Source organism: Tachypleus tridentatus, chromosome 7 (assembly GCF_004210375.1).
Source record: "Tachypleus tridentatus isolate NWPU-2018 chromosome 7, ASM421037v1, whole genome shotgun sequence".
In the NCBI taxonomy this organism is placed as follows: domain Eukaryota; kingdom Metazoa; phylum Arthropoda; class Merostomata; order Xiphosura; family Limulidae; genus Tachypleus; species Tachypleus tridentatus.
This window is the reverse complement of record NC_134831.1, coordinates 109,035,965-109,050,154: the sequence shown is the minus strand read 5'-3', so window position 1 is coordinate 109,050,154 and position 14,190 is coordinate 109,035,965. Positions and strand designations below refer to the sequence as shown.

Genomic DNA, 14,190 nt, shown 5'->3' with positions numbered 1-14,190 from the left:
ATATATAGAAACATATCAGCTAAAGGACTGCCAAGTGAACATTACACTAATTAACTCCTAATATGTAGTAATATATAGAAACATATCAGCTAAAGGACTGCCAAGTGAACATTACACTAATTAGCTCCTAATATGTAGTAATATATAGAAACATATCAGCTAAAGGACTGCCAAGTGAACATTACACTAATTAACTCCTAATATTTTAGTAATATATAGAAACATATCAGCTAAAGGACTGCCAAGTGAACATTACACTAATTAGCTCCTAATATTTTAGTAATATATAGAAACATATCAGCTAAAGGACTTCCAAATGAACATTACACTAATTAGCTCCTAATATTTTAGTAATATATAGGAACATATTAGGAAAAGGACTTCCAACAGCAGTTGTTGTAGATGTTAATAAAATTTTGGAAACCTTAAATTGCTTCTTATTCTGAAATGCTACCTTCATGTTTAACAAAAGTACTGGTAATATATTTACAATTCATATCTATCCAGTTACAAATCAATAAAAACAGATACAAAAATAACACTGAATGGATAACTATATGGGTTTTAATAAATATCACCTTTTGAATATCATTATGGGTAACTTATATTTCCACCAGTACACCATAAAAACTATCCAACATTATATATTATATTCAAAGTTATACAGGTGTTCTAACTTAATATTTCAAATGAATGTGTGTTATTAAGGTATATTATATTCAAAGTTATACAGGTGTTCTAACTCAATATTTCAAATGAATGTGTGTTATTAAGGTATATTATATTCAAAGTTATACAGGTGTTCTAACTCAATATTTCAAATGAATGTGTGTTATTAAGGTATATTATATTCAAAGTTATACAGGTGTTCTAACTTAATATTACAAATGAATGTGTGTTATTAAGGTATATTATATTCAAAGTTATACAGGTGTTCTAACTCAATATTTCAAATGAATGTGTGTTATTAAGGTATATTATATTCAAAGTTATACAGGTGTTCTAACTCAATATTTCAAATGAATGTGTGTTATTAAGGTATATTATATTCAAAGTTATACAGGTGTTCTAACTCAATATTTAAAATGAATGTGTGTTATTAAGGTATATTATATTCAAAGTTATACAGGTATTCTAACTTAATATTTCGTACCATGATTTTAATACTTTTTTCTTTTCCACAAGAAAACATTTAATAGGATGATATAGGTACTACTTATCTGCATGTGTCATTGTGCACAACTTGGTAAAAATTACAATATTTAGCAGGCTTTCTGACATAAATAGAGGAAAATCCAATGTATTGGCGACAATAGTTTTTATGACCACAAAAGCACAATTATAAATACAATTTTCAGAGAAAAGTACACTGATATGAGAAGGTTGGTCTCTGGATTCTTACTTGTGTAGGTATGAAACATAATTAACTTAGAGCAATCAAAGATAGCACAAGTTGTCCACACCAACCACCATGCTCCCACAACTATACTTTTAAACAAAAGAAGAAAAAAGCCACATTATATTGAAATGTCTGTAATTGACAATGACAAAAACACTTTAATAAAACCATTGATTTACAAAATGTTGTTTTTACTTATTAATATCCTGTTGCTAAACAATCATTCTGATGGTTTTTCTTTGGCTTATGGTATAAAAAATGGACAAATTTTAATTCTTTATCATAACTTGCTGTCTTGTCATTGGGGAAGTTCTATTTAGGTCAGTGATTCTGTGTGCAGCGAGAGATTGGCAGGTGTACCGCAGTGTTTTTAAAATACATTCAACTTTCTTGGGATTTTACAAGCAAGTCGAACACATCAGTTAATAAAAGTTACTATAGAGACACTCTGAAACCTTCCAAAACATTCTATGGTTTTCATTGAACTCGAGCACTGACAGCAAATCTTACAACTGAGGAGGAAGAACAGCTCATTGATTTACAAAACGACAAATTTTATCAGTTGTTGTTTCCTGAAAAGAGCTTGGATGAGTTTTGAATCTCCATTAAAAATTCATATCCTGCAATCAGTTCAAAAGCAGTTAAAGTTCTGCTTTCATTTGCATCTTCGTGGTTTTATAAATTGATTTTCAGCATTGACTGAAATTAAAGCCAGAAAGATAGAGAGGCTTCTTACAGTCAATGATGATATGCAAGCTTGTTTCTCTATGTTAAAGCCTCGCTTCAATTTTACTTGGTTTTGGAAGCAGGCACAAGTGTCACATTGAAAACATATGTAAAAATAAAAAGTTTTGATTTTTCTGCAATACCATAAAATCGGTAAAAAGCCTTAGAAGGACACTAACAGCCAAAGCAAGTGATAGTATTGTCAATGTGCAGATGACGTTAATATCGCTTGCTTTTGCCATGATTTTCATTCTAAGGTTATTTAAATTAACTCTTCTGTGTTACGTGTATCTAAACTTGATACACAATGGCATTATTATCGCTTGTTTTGGCCGTGATGTTCGTTCTAAGGCTTTTAACGCTCGCCGTATAACATGTACCTAAAAAAATCATTAAGGCTTTCCTGGTGTGCCATGAAAATATTCAGATTGTTGTAGTGTGCTGCAAGTCAGAAAAGGTTGAGAACCACTGATTTAGGTAGACAATCAAACAAAGCTTAATGGTGGCTCCATCTCTGATGTTAATATGTAAGTGGTTTCAACAATCTCTTCAATAAGTTTATTTATCTTTAATGAAATTTTCTTTTAAATACACCATTAGGCTATTCTCTTTCCAACATAATTTAAAGATAATTATTGTGGATGGCCTTCACATTTGACCATTCGACCATTTGAATTTTACAAGTCATACCTACGATCCCTTCAGCAATACCTGGACCTTGGGATTGGACAATTTATTGTTTGGATGTATAAGTCACATCTGTGAACCTTTCAACAAGAGCATAGAACCTTTTCTTTTACTCCTACTCTATTGCTGCAAGGGTTGTTCAACAGAATGTCCAATGGTACTTTCACATCTCTCCCAAACATCAGAGATGGCTGCATATAACTTCATGCAGTGCTGTTTAGCAACGAAGATTGTTAATGAACTTGTTTCAAGATTTCAGAGAAGCATTACTGTTGTTTGGGAGACCAAGATATTCTAGTAAAACTTATAACTTGTCAGACTCTGTGCTTCCTTGTTAGAGCATTGTACTATTTCAGGCCATTTGGAGAAATGGGTCCTGATCACTAAGAGGTAATTATTTTTCTTGTTGTTGGAGTACAAGACACTGACAGCAACTCTTTCATCTGGTGCTCTAACACAATACTGTTAGTTACCCATGTTTTCTTTTGTGAACCTATTTGCTCACAGTACATCAAATACAACATACACCAGTCTTCTACAGCTTTATGGCTCAATACCTTATCTTATTCAATATCTTCTTAAAAAGTATGCGTCCAGCTGTTGGAGATGAATGGTGACAGAGTGCTTCACATTGTGGCGTCTTTGGAAGTACCGAATGAAGCCATAATTTATATCCACTTGCACATTTCCATTTTCAACACAAACTTTCCAATAGAAAGGATAAATTCAGTATCTTTTCACTCTGCCATGAGTTTCATCCTTCACTGGGTTATAAATTCAGTATCTTTTCACTCTGCCATGAGTTTCATCCTTCACTGGGTTATAAATTCAGTATCTTTTCACTCTGCCATGAGTTTCATCCTTCACTGGGTTATAAATTCAGTATCTTTTCACTCTGCCATGAGTTTCATCCTTCACTGGGTTAATACTGGATAAATTCAGTATCTTTTCACTCTGCCATGAGTTTCATCCTTCACTGGGTTATAAATTCAGTATCTTTTCACTCTGCCATGAGTTTCATCCTTCACTGGGTTATAAATTCAGTATCTTTTCTGCCATGAGTTTCATCCTTCACTGGGTTAATACTGGATAAATTCAGTATCTTTTCACTCTGCCATGAGTTTCATCCTTCACTGGGTTATAAATTCAGTATCTTTTCACTCTGCCATGAGTTTCATCCTTCACTGGGTTATAAATTCAGTATCTTTTCACTCTGCCATGAGTTTCATCCTTCACTGGGTTATAAATTCAGTATCTTTTCACTCTGCCATGAGTTTCATCCTTCACTGGGTTATAAATTCAGTATCTTTTCACTCTGCCATGAGTTTCATGATTCACTGGGTTATAAATTCAGTATCTTTTCACTCTGCCATGAGTTTCATCCTTCACTGGGTTATAAATTCAGTATCTTTTCACTCTGCCATGAGTTTCATCCTTCACTGGGTTATAAATTCAGTATCTTTTCTGCCATGAGTTTCATCCTTCACTGGGTTAATACTGGATAAATTCAGTATCTTTCACTCTGCCATGAGTTTCATCCTTCACTGGGTTATAAATTCAGTATCTTTTCACTCTGCCATGAGTTTCATCCTTCACTGGGTTATAAATTCAGTATCTTTTCACTCTGCCATGAGTTTCATCCTTCACTGGGTTATAAATTCAGTATCTTTTCACTCTGCCATGAGTTTCATCCTTCACTGGGTTATAAATTCAGTATCTTTTCACTCTGCCATGAGTTTCATCCTTCACTGGGTTATAAATTCAGTATCTTTTCACTCTGCCATGAGTTTCATCCTTCACTGGGTTATAAATTCAGTATCTTTTCACTCTGCCATGAGTTTCATCCTTCACTGGGTTATAAATTCAGTATCTTTTCACTCTGCCATGAGTTTCATCCTTCACTGGGTTATAAATTCAGTATCTTTTCACTCTGCCATGAGTTTCATCCTTCACTGGGTTATAAATTCAGTATCTTTTCACTCTGCCATGAGTTTCATCCTTCACTGGGTTATAAATTCAGTATCTTTTCACTCTGCCATGAGTTTCATCCTTCACTGGGTTATAAATTCAGTATCTTTTCACTCTGCCATGAGTTTCATCCTTCACTGGGTTATAAATTCAGTATCTTTTCACTCTGCCATGAGTTTCATCCTTCACTGGGTTATAAATTCAGTATCTTTTCACTCTGCCATGAGTTTCATCCTTCACTGGGTTATAAATTCAGTATCTTTTCACTCTGCCATGAGTTTCATCCTTCACTGGTTATAAATTCAGTATCTTTTCACTCTGCCATGAGTTTCATCCTTCACTGGGTTATAAATTCAGTATCTTTTCACTCTGCCATGAGTTTCATCCTTCACTGGGTTATAAATTCAGTATCTTTTCACTCTGCCATGAGTTTCATCCTTCACTGGGTTATAAATTCAGTATCTTTTCACTCTGCCATGAGTTTCATCCTTCACTGGGTTAATACTCATTTCAGTTGATTGGCAGGCCACACTTTATTTTTCATCTTTAATATCGCTCTACTGTACTTTAGAGTGGTTGTTTTTATTATCTCGCACTTTCTTCTTTTTATGGTGTTTACATTTTTGACAAAACAAGGTATTTAGTATAACCCTAGATGATAAAACTAACTCTGGAACATGGTCAACAAATGCCACAGATCAAACACTAGAGAAGGAACATAACAGATGAACTCCATATGGCATGACTAGCTCCACAGGTGGAAAAGCAATTGGGAAATCTACTGATCTCTCAGACAACTAAATAACAGCTGCTGAAAACTCCAAAGATCCATATTATGTCTACAGAAGTTCTACTAGTGTACAGTTACAGCACTACCTACATGCATATAACACGATTATTTCTAAAAGTAATTACGTATAAAAAAAAATAACAGCTGATATATCTTCTTGGTTTAGAAACTGTTACATGTATAAGTGCACGGACAATCACTAAGAATAATTACTATACACAACAATAAATCAAGCACAACTTTTCTTACCTCATTTGTTTTGTACATGTACAAAACTTTGTCGTCAATAACAAACCAATACTGTTTCCAGCCTCTACGACCTCTCTTCCATAAGTGGCCACTAATAGAAGTAACTTGGTCGCTGTCACAAATCTTGAAAACCAAATGATATTGTTTTTACATATAACTTTCACAAACATTAACTTTCAATTCTAGTGATAACGTTCTTACTGAATCGTGATTCACGTAACAGGCTAATACAGTAATTAAACAATCCATGTTAATATCTGACTCTATTCTAAACATTAAACTGTTTATTATTCAATCCATGGACTACACTTCAAAACAACAGAAACGTTTTGTTTACTTATTTAACTTAACAACTATTCACCTGTTTAACAATTAGCATGAAGTTCTGAGGTTTACCAGCTAATTCTGGCACTAGTGGAGCTTCACATCAACTAACTTTCACAGGAAATTTCTGGTATTTCTCACTCTTGATCACTGAAACGTGCTTTATGTTTACAAACTATTATTTAGATGGACAACCTACATCATGGACCACTCACACGTAAAAAATTAAAAAAATCCACTAGATGTATGCCTGAGACCACCACAGTTTGAGTTCAGTCTAAGATAAATTCTTCCTGTACTTGCAGGGCTGGTGTGGTACATACAAAGTGTGCATCTGTACAAATTCCAACTCTTTATTTAGTTATTATAACTTAAAAAATTCATACCTTTTTTGTCCAAATGGTTAACTATCAGCTGTCATTGACTTTTGTTGGTAGTGTCTGTTTATTGACAATAGGCTAATCCATCATAAGCCTAACATCAATCATGTATATGTGACTTAGTTAACAAGTTACATATTAAAATGTCCAATTATTTAAAACATCTTCTGATCTCCATGATTATTTCTCCATGAAAATATTACACTTGTTTTTAGTGCAAGGTTTTATTGACACAAGATGAAATACTATTTTTGGTGCAGTAAGTTCGACTGCCTACTTGTAATTTTGTGACTTGTTTCCTAAAAATGTTGCAACAAGGCACATATGACACTGTATCACTGTTTGGGTTAACTCAAAGAGCTCCAAATGTCCAACTACCAAATAGTTACATAACATCCAATTGTACTTTCTAACCTGTTTAAATAGGCTAGGTACATTAAATCCTACTACGATTCCTCACCTCCTGTTGATAACTAGATACATTACATCCATTCACTATTCCTCACCTCTTGTTGATAACTACATACATTACATCCTATCACTATTCCTCACCTCTTGTTGATAACAAGATATGTTACATCCTATCACTATTCCTCACATCTTGTTGACAACTAGATACATTACATCCTATCACTATTCCTCACCTCCTGTTGATAACTAGATATATTACATCCTATCACTATTCCTCACCTCTTGTTGATAACTAGATACATTACATCCTATCACTATTCCTCACCTGTTATTGATAACTAGATACCTTACATCCTATCACTATTCCTCACCTCTTGTTGATAACTAGATACATTACATCCTATCACTATTCCTCACCTCATGTTGATAACTAGATACATTATATCCTATCATTATTCCTCACCTCTTGTAGATAACTAGATACATTACATCCTATAACTATTCCTCACCTCCTGTTGATAAGTGGATACATTACATCCTATCACTATTCCTCACCTGTTGTTGACAACTGGATACATTACATCCTATCACTATTCCTCACCTCTTGTTGACAACTAGATACATTACATCCTATCACTATTGCTCACCTCTTGTTGATAACTAGATACATTACATCCTATCACTATTCCTCACCTCTTGTTGATAACTGGATACATTACATCCTATCACTATTCCTCACCTGTTGTTGATAACTGGATACATTACATCCTATCACTATTCCTCACCTCATGTTGATAACTAGATACATTATATCCTATCACTATTCCTCACCTCTTGTAGATAACTAGATACATTACATCCTATCACAATTCCTCACCTCCTGTTGATAACTAGATACATTACATCCAATCACTATTCCTCACCTCTTGTTGACAACTAGATACATTACATCCTATCACTATTCCTCACCTCCTGTTGATAACTAGATACATTACATCCTATCAGTATTCCTCACCTCCTGTTGATAACTAGATACATTACATCCTATCAGTATTCCTCACCTCTTGTTGATAACTGGATACATTACATCCTATCACTATTCTTCACCTGTTGTTGATACCTGGATACATTACATCCTATCACTATTCCTCACCTCTTGTTGATAACTAGGTACATTACATCCTATCACTATTCCTCACCTCTTGTTGACAACTAGGTACATTACATCCTATCACTATTCCTCATCTCCTGTTGATAACTAGATACATTACATCCTATCACTGTTCCTCACCTCTTGTTGATAACTAGATACATTACATCCTATCACTATTCCTCACCTCCTGTTGATAACTAGATACATTACATCCTATCACTATTCCTCAGCTTTTGTTGATAACTAGATACATTACATCCTATCACTATTCTTTACATCCTGTTGATAACTAGATACATTACATCCTATCACTATTCTTTACCTCCTGTTGATAACTAGATACATTACATCCTATCACTATACCTCAGCTCTTGTTGATAACTAGATACATTACATTATATCACTATTCTTTACCTCTTGTTGATAACTTGATACATTACATCCTATCACTATTCCTCACCTCTTGTTGATAACTAGATACATTACATCCTATCACTATTCCTCACCTCTTGTTGAGAACTAGATACATTACATCCTATCGCTATTGCTCACCTCTTGTTGACAACTAGATACATTACATCCTATCACTATTCCTCATCTCCTGTTGCTAACTAGATACATTACATCCTATCGCTATTCCTCACCTCCTGTTGATAACTAGATACATTACATCTTACCACTATTCTCACCCCTTGTTGATAACTAGTTACATTACATCCTATCACTATTCTCACCTCCTGTTGATAACTAGATACATTACATCCTATCACTATTCCTCACCTCCTGTTGATAACTAGATACATTACATCCTATCACTATTCCTCAGCTTTTGTTGATAACTAGATACATTACATCCTATCACTATTCTTTACCTCCTGTTGATAACTGGATACATTACATCCTATCACTATTCCTCAGCTCTTGTTGATAACTAGATACATTACATTCTATCACTATTCTTTCCTCCTGTTGATAACTAGATACATTACATCCTATCACTATACCTCAGCTCTTGTTGATAACTAGATACATTACATTCTATCACTATTCTTTACCTCTTGTTGATAACTAGATACATTACATCCTATCACTATTCCTCACCTCTTGTTCATAACTAGATACATTACATCCTATCACTATTCCTCACCTCTTGTTGATAACTAGATGCATTACATCCTATCACTATTCCTCACCTGTTGTTGATAACTGGATACATTACATCCTATCACTATTCCTCATCTGTTGTTGATAACTGGATACATTACATCCTATCACTATTCCTCACCTCTTGTTGATAACTAGATATATCACATCCTATCACTATTCCTCACCTCTTGTTGATAACTAGATACATTACATCCTATCACTATTCCTCACCTCCTGTTGATAACTAGATACATTACATCCTATCACTATTCCTCACCTCCTGTTGATGACTAGATACATTACATCCTATCACTATTCCTCACCTCCTGTTGATAACTAGATACATTACATCCTATCACTATTCCTCAGCTTTTGTTGATAACTAGATACATTACATCCTATCACTATTCTTTACATCCTGTTGATAACTAGATACATTACATCCTATCACTATTCTTTACCTCCTGTTGATAACTAGATACATTACATCCTATCACTATACCTCAGCTCTTGTTGATAACTAGATACATTACATTATATCACTATTCTTTACCTCTTGTTGATAACTTGATACATTACATCCTATCACTATTCCTCACCTCTTGTTGATAACTAGATACATTACATCCTATCACTATTCCTCACCTCTTGTTGAGAACTAGATACATTACATCCTATCGCTATTGCTCACCTCTTGTTGACAACTAGATACATTACATCCTATCACTATTCCTCATCTCCTGTTGCTAACTAGATACATTACATCCTATCGCTATTCCTCACCTCCTGTTGATAACTAGATACATTACATCTTACCACTATTCCTCACCCCTTGTTGATAACTAGTTACATTACATCCTATCACTATTCCTCACCTCCTGTTGATAACTAGATACATTACATCCTATCACTATTCCTCACCTCCTGTTGATAACTAGATACATTACATCCTATCACTATTCCTCAGCTTTTGTTGATAACTAGATACATTACATCCTATCACTATTCTTTACCTCCTGTTGATAACTGGATACATTACATCCTATCACTATTCCTCAGCTCTTGTTGATAACTAGATACATTACATTCTATCACTATTCTTTACCTCCTGTTGATAACTAGATACATTACATCCTATCACTATACCTCAGCTCTTGTTGATAACTAGATACATTACATTCTATCACTATTCTTTACCTCTTGTTGATAACTAGATACATTACATCCTATCACTATTCCTCACCTCTTGTTCATAACTAGATACATTACATCCTATCACTATTCCTCACCTCTTGTTGATAACTAGATGCATTACATCCTATCACTATTCCTCACCTGTTGTTGATAACTGGATACATTACATCCTATCACTATTCCTCATCTGTTGTTGATAACTGGATACATTACATCCTATCACTATTCCTCACCTCTTGTTGATAACTAGATATATCACATCCTATCACTATTCCTCACCTCTTGTTGATAACTAGATACATTACATCCTATCACTATTCCTCACCTCCTGTTGATAACTAGATACATTACATCCTATCACTATTCCTCACCTCCTGTTGACGACTAGATACATTACATCCTATCACTATTCCTCAGCTTTTGTTGATAACTAGATACATTACATCCTATCACTATTCTTTACATCCTGTTGATAACTAGATACATTACATCCTATCACTATTCTTTACCTCCTGTTGATAACTAGATACATTACATCCTATCACTATACCTCAGCTCTTGTTGATAACTAGATACATTACATTCTATCACTATTCTTTACCTCTTGTTGATAACTAGATACATTACATCCTATCACTATTCCTCACCACTTGTTGATAACTAGATACATTACATCCTATCACTATTCCTCACCTCTTGTTGATATCTAGATGCATTACATCCTATCACTATTCCTCACCTCTTGTTGATAACTAGATACATTACATCCTATCACTATTCCTCACCTCTTGCTGATAACTAGATACATTACATCCTATCACTATTCCTCACCTCTTGTTGATAACTGGATACATTACATCCTATAACTATTTCTCACCTGTTGTTGATAACTGGATACATTACATCCTATCACTATTCCTCACCTCTTGTTGATAACTGGATACATTACATCCTATCACTATTCCTCACCTCTTGTTGATAACTGGATACATTACATCCTATCACTATTGCTCACCTCTTGTTGATAACTAGATACATTACATCCTATCACTATTCCTCACCTCTTGTTGATAACTGGATACATTACATCCTATCACTATTCCTCACCTGTTGTTGATAACTGGATACATTACATCGTATCACTATTCCTCACCTCTTGTTGATAACTAGGTACATTACATCCTATCACTATTCTTCACCTCCTGTAAACAGCTAAGTACATTATATCCTATTATAATTCCTCACCTCCTGTAAACAGCTAGGTACATTACATCCTATCATTATTCTTCACCTCCTGTAAACAGCTAAGTACATTACATCCTATCACTATTCTTCACCTCCTGTAAACAGCTAAGTACATTATATCCTATTATAATTCCTCACCTCCTGTAAACAGCTAGGTACATTACATCCTATCATTATTATTCACCTCCTGTAAACAGCTAAGTACATTACATCCTATTATAATTCCTCACCTCCTGTAAACAGCTAGGTACATTACATCCTATCATTATTCTTCACCTCCTGTAAACAGCTAAGTACATTACATCCTATCACTATTCTTCACCTCCTGTAAACAGCTAAGTACATTATATCCTATCATTATTATTCACCTCCTGTAAACAGCTAAGTACATTACATCCTATTATAATTCCTCACCTCCTGTAAACAGCTAAGTACATTACATCCTATTATAATTCCTCACCTCCTGTAAACATCTAAGTACATTACATCCTATCATAATTCCTCACCTCCTGAAAACAGCTAGGTACATTACATCCTATCATAACTCCTCACCTCCTGTAAACAGCTAAGTACATTTTTCTTTGTTATACATCCTGACTGTTCAAGTTCATCACTAATCTCAGAGGTCAGTGGGAGGTCACTTTCTAATTCTCTTGATCCTGAGTCACCACCCTTTGAGGAATATCTGCACTTACTTTGGCTGTCTTCTGTAAAAACAGATCTAAGTTTTACTGAAACCAATTTATGAATACCAAGATCAGTAATTAAATGTTGTTGTTGAGCTTACATTTACACTAAAGTTTCACCAATAATTATTTCATATAATGGTCTTCTAAGTTGTTTTTTAACTGATTACAGCATAAGAGAAAAATGGAAATTATTGTAGAATGTAAAAATGGCCTTGTAATTTTTAAAAGTAAAAATATATAAATTACTAAGAAACATGACTGATGAAATATAAAGATTTGTACCAAGAAAGAAAAGTTATAACATTCTTGTGCTGAAAATGTGTTTCTGATAAGTACCTACCTCCAGTAACAAAATCAGCTCTTTTTATTCAGTGTATTTCTGATAAGTACCTACCTCCAGTAACAATATCAGCTCTTTTTATTCAGTGTATTTCTGATAAGTACCTACCTACAGTAACAATATCAGCTCTTTTTATTCAGTGTATTTCTGATAAGTACCTACCTACAGTAACAATATCAGCTCTTTTTATTCAATGTATTTCTGATAAGTACCTACCTACAGTAACAAAATCAGCTGTTTTTATTCAATGAATTTCTGATAAGTACCTACCTACAGTAACAATATCAGCTCTTTTTATTCAGTGTATTTCTGATAAGTACCTACCTACAGTAACAAAATCAGCTGTTTTTATTCAATGTATTTCTGATAAGTACCTACCTACAGTAACAATATCAGCTCTTTTTATTCAATGTATTTCTGATAAGTACCTACCTACAGTAACAAAATCAGCTGTTTTTATTCAATGAATTTCTGATAAGTACCTACCTACAGTAACAATATCAGCTCTTTTTATTCAGTGTATTTCTGATAAGTACCTACCTACAGTAACAAAATCAGCTGTTTTTATTCAATGAATTTCTGATAAGTACCTACCTCCAGTAACAATATCAGCTCTTTTTATTCAGTGTATTTCTGATAAGTACCTACCTCCAGTAACAAAATCAGCTCTTTTTATTCAGTGTATTTCTGATAAGTACCTACCTCCAGTAACAAAATCAGCTGTTTTTATTCAATGAATTTCTGATAAGTACCTACCTACAGTAACAAAATCAGCTGTTTTTATTCAATGAATTTCTGATAAGTACCTACCTACAGTAACAAAATCAGCTGTTTTTATTCAATGAATTTCTGATAAGTACCTACCTACAGTAACAATATCAGCTCTTTTTATTCAATGTATTTCTGATAAGTACCTACCTACAGTAACAAAATCAGCTGTTTTTATTCAATGAATTTCTGATAAGTACCTACCTACAGTAACAAAATCAGCTGTTTTTATTCAATGAATTTCTGATAAGTACCTACCTCCGGTAACAAAATCAGCTCATTTTATTCAATGTATTTCTGATAAGTACCTACCTACAGTAACAATATCAGCTCTTTTTATTCAATGTATTTCTGATAAGTACCTACCTACAGTAACAAAATCAGCTGTTTTTATTCAATGAATTTCTGATAAGTACCTACCTACAGTAACAAAATCAGCTGTTTTTATTCAATGAATTTCTGATAAGTACCTACCTCCGGTAACAAAATCAGCTTTTATTCAATGTATTTCTCATAAGTACCTACCTCCGGTAACAAAATCAGCTCTTTTTATGCAATGTATTTCTGATAAGTACCTACTTCTGGTAACAAAATCAGCTCTTTTTATGCAATGTATTTCTGATAAGTACCTACCTCCGGTAACAAAATCAGCTTTTATTCAATGTATTTCTCATAAGTACCTACCTCCGGTAACAAAATCAGCTCTTTTTATGCAATGTAT

At 33.8% G+C, this 14,190-nt stretch overlaps 1 protein-coding gene across 2 annotated transcripts in view; it reads right to left on the bottom strand.

Annotated features, from left to right (window-relative positions):
• Positions 1 to 14,190, bottom strand: part of LOC143256375 (uncharacterized) — a 65,093-nt gene that overhangs the window by 6,979 nt on the left and 43,924 nt on the right. For both annotated transcript variants that reach the window (XM_076513548.1, XM_076513549.1), the window contains exons 11-12: positions 12,225 to 12,379; positions 5,820 to 5,942 (exon numbers count right to left, since the gene is read on the bottom strand). In XM_076513548.1, coding sequence (XP_076369663.1) covers positions 5,820 to 5,942; positions 12,225 to 12,379 — 278 coding nt within the window. The remainder of the gene's footprint in view (positions 1 to 5,819; positions 5,943 to 12,224; positions 12,380 to 14,190) is intronic.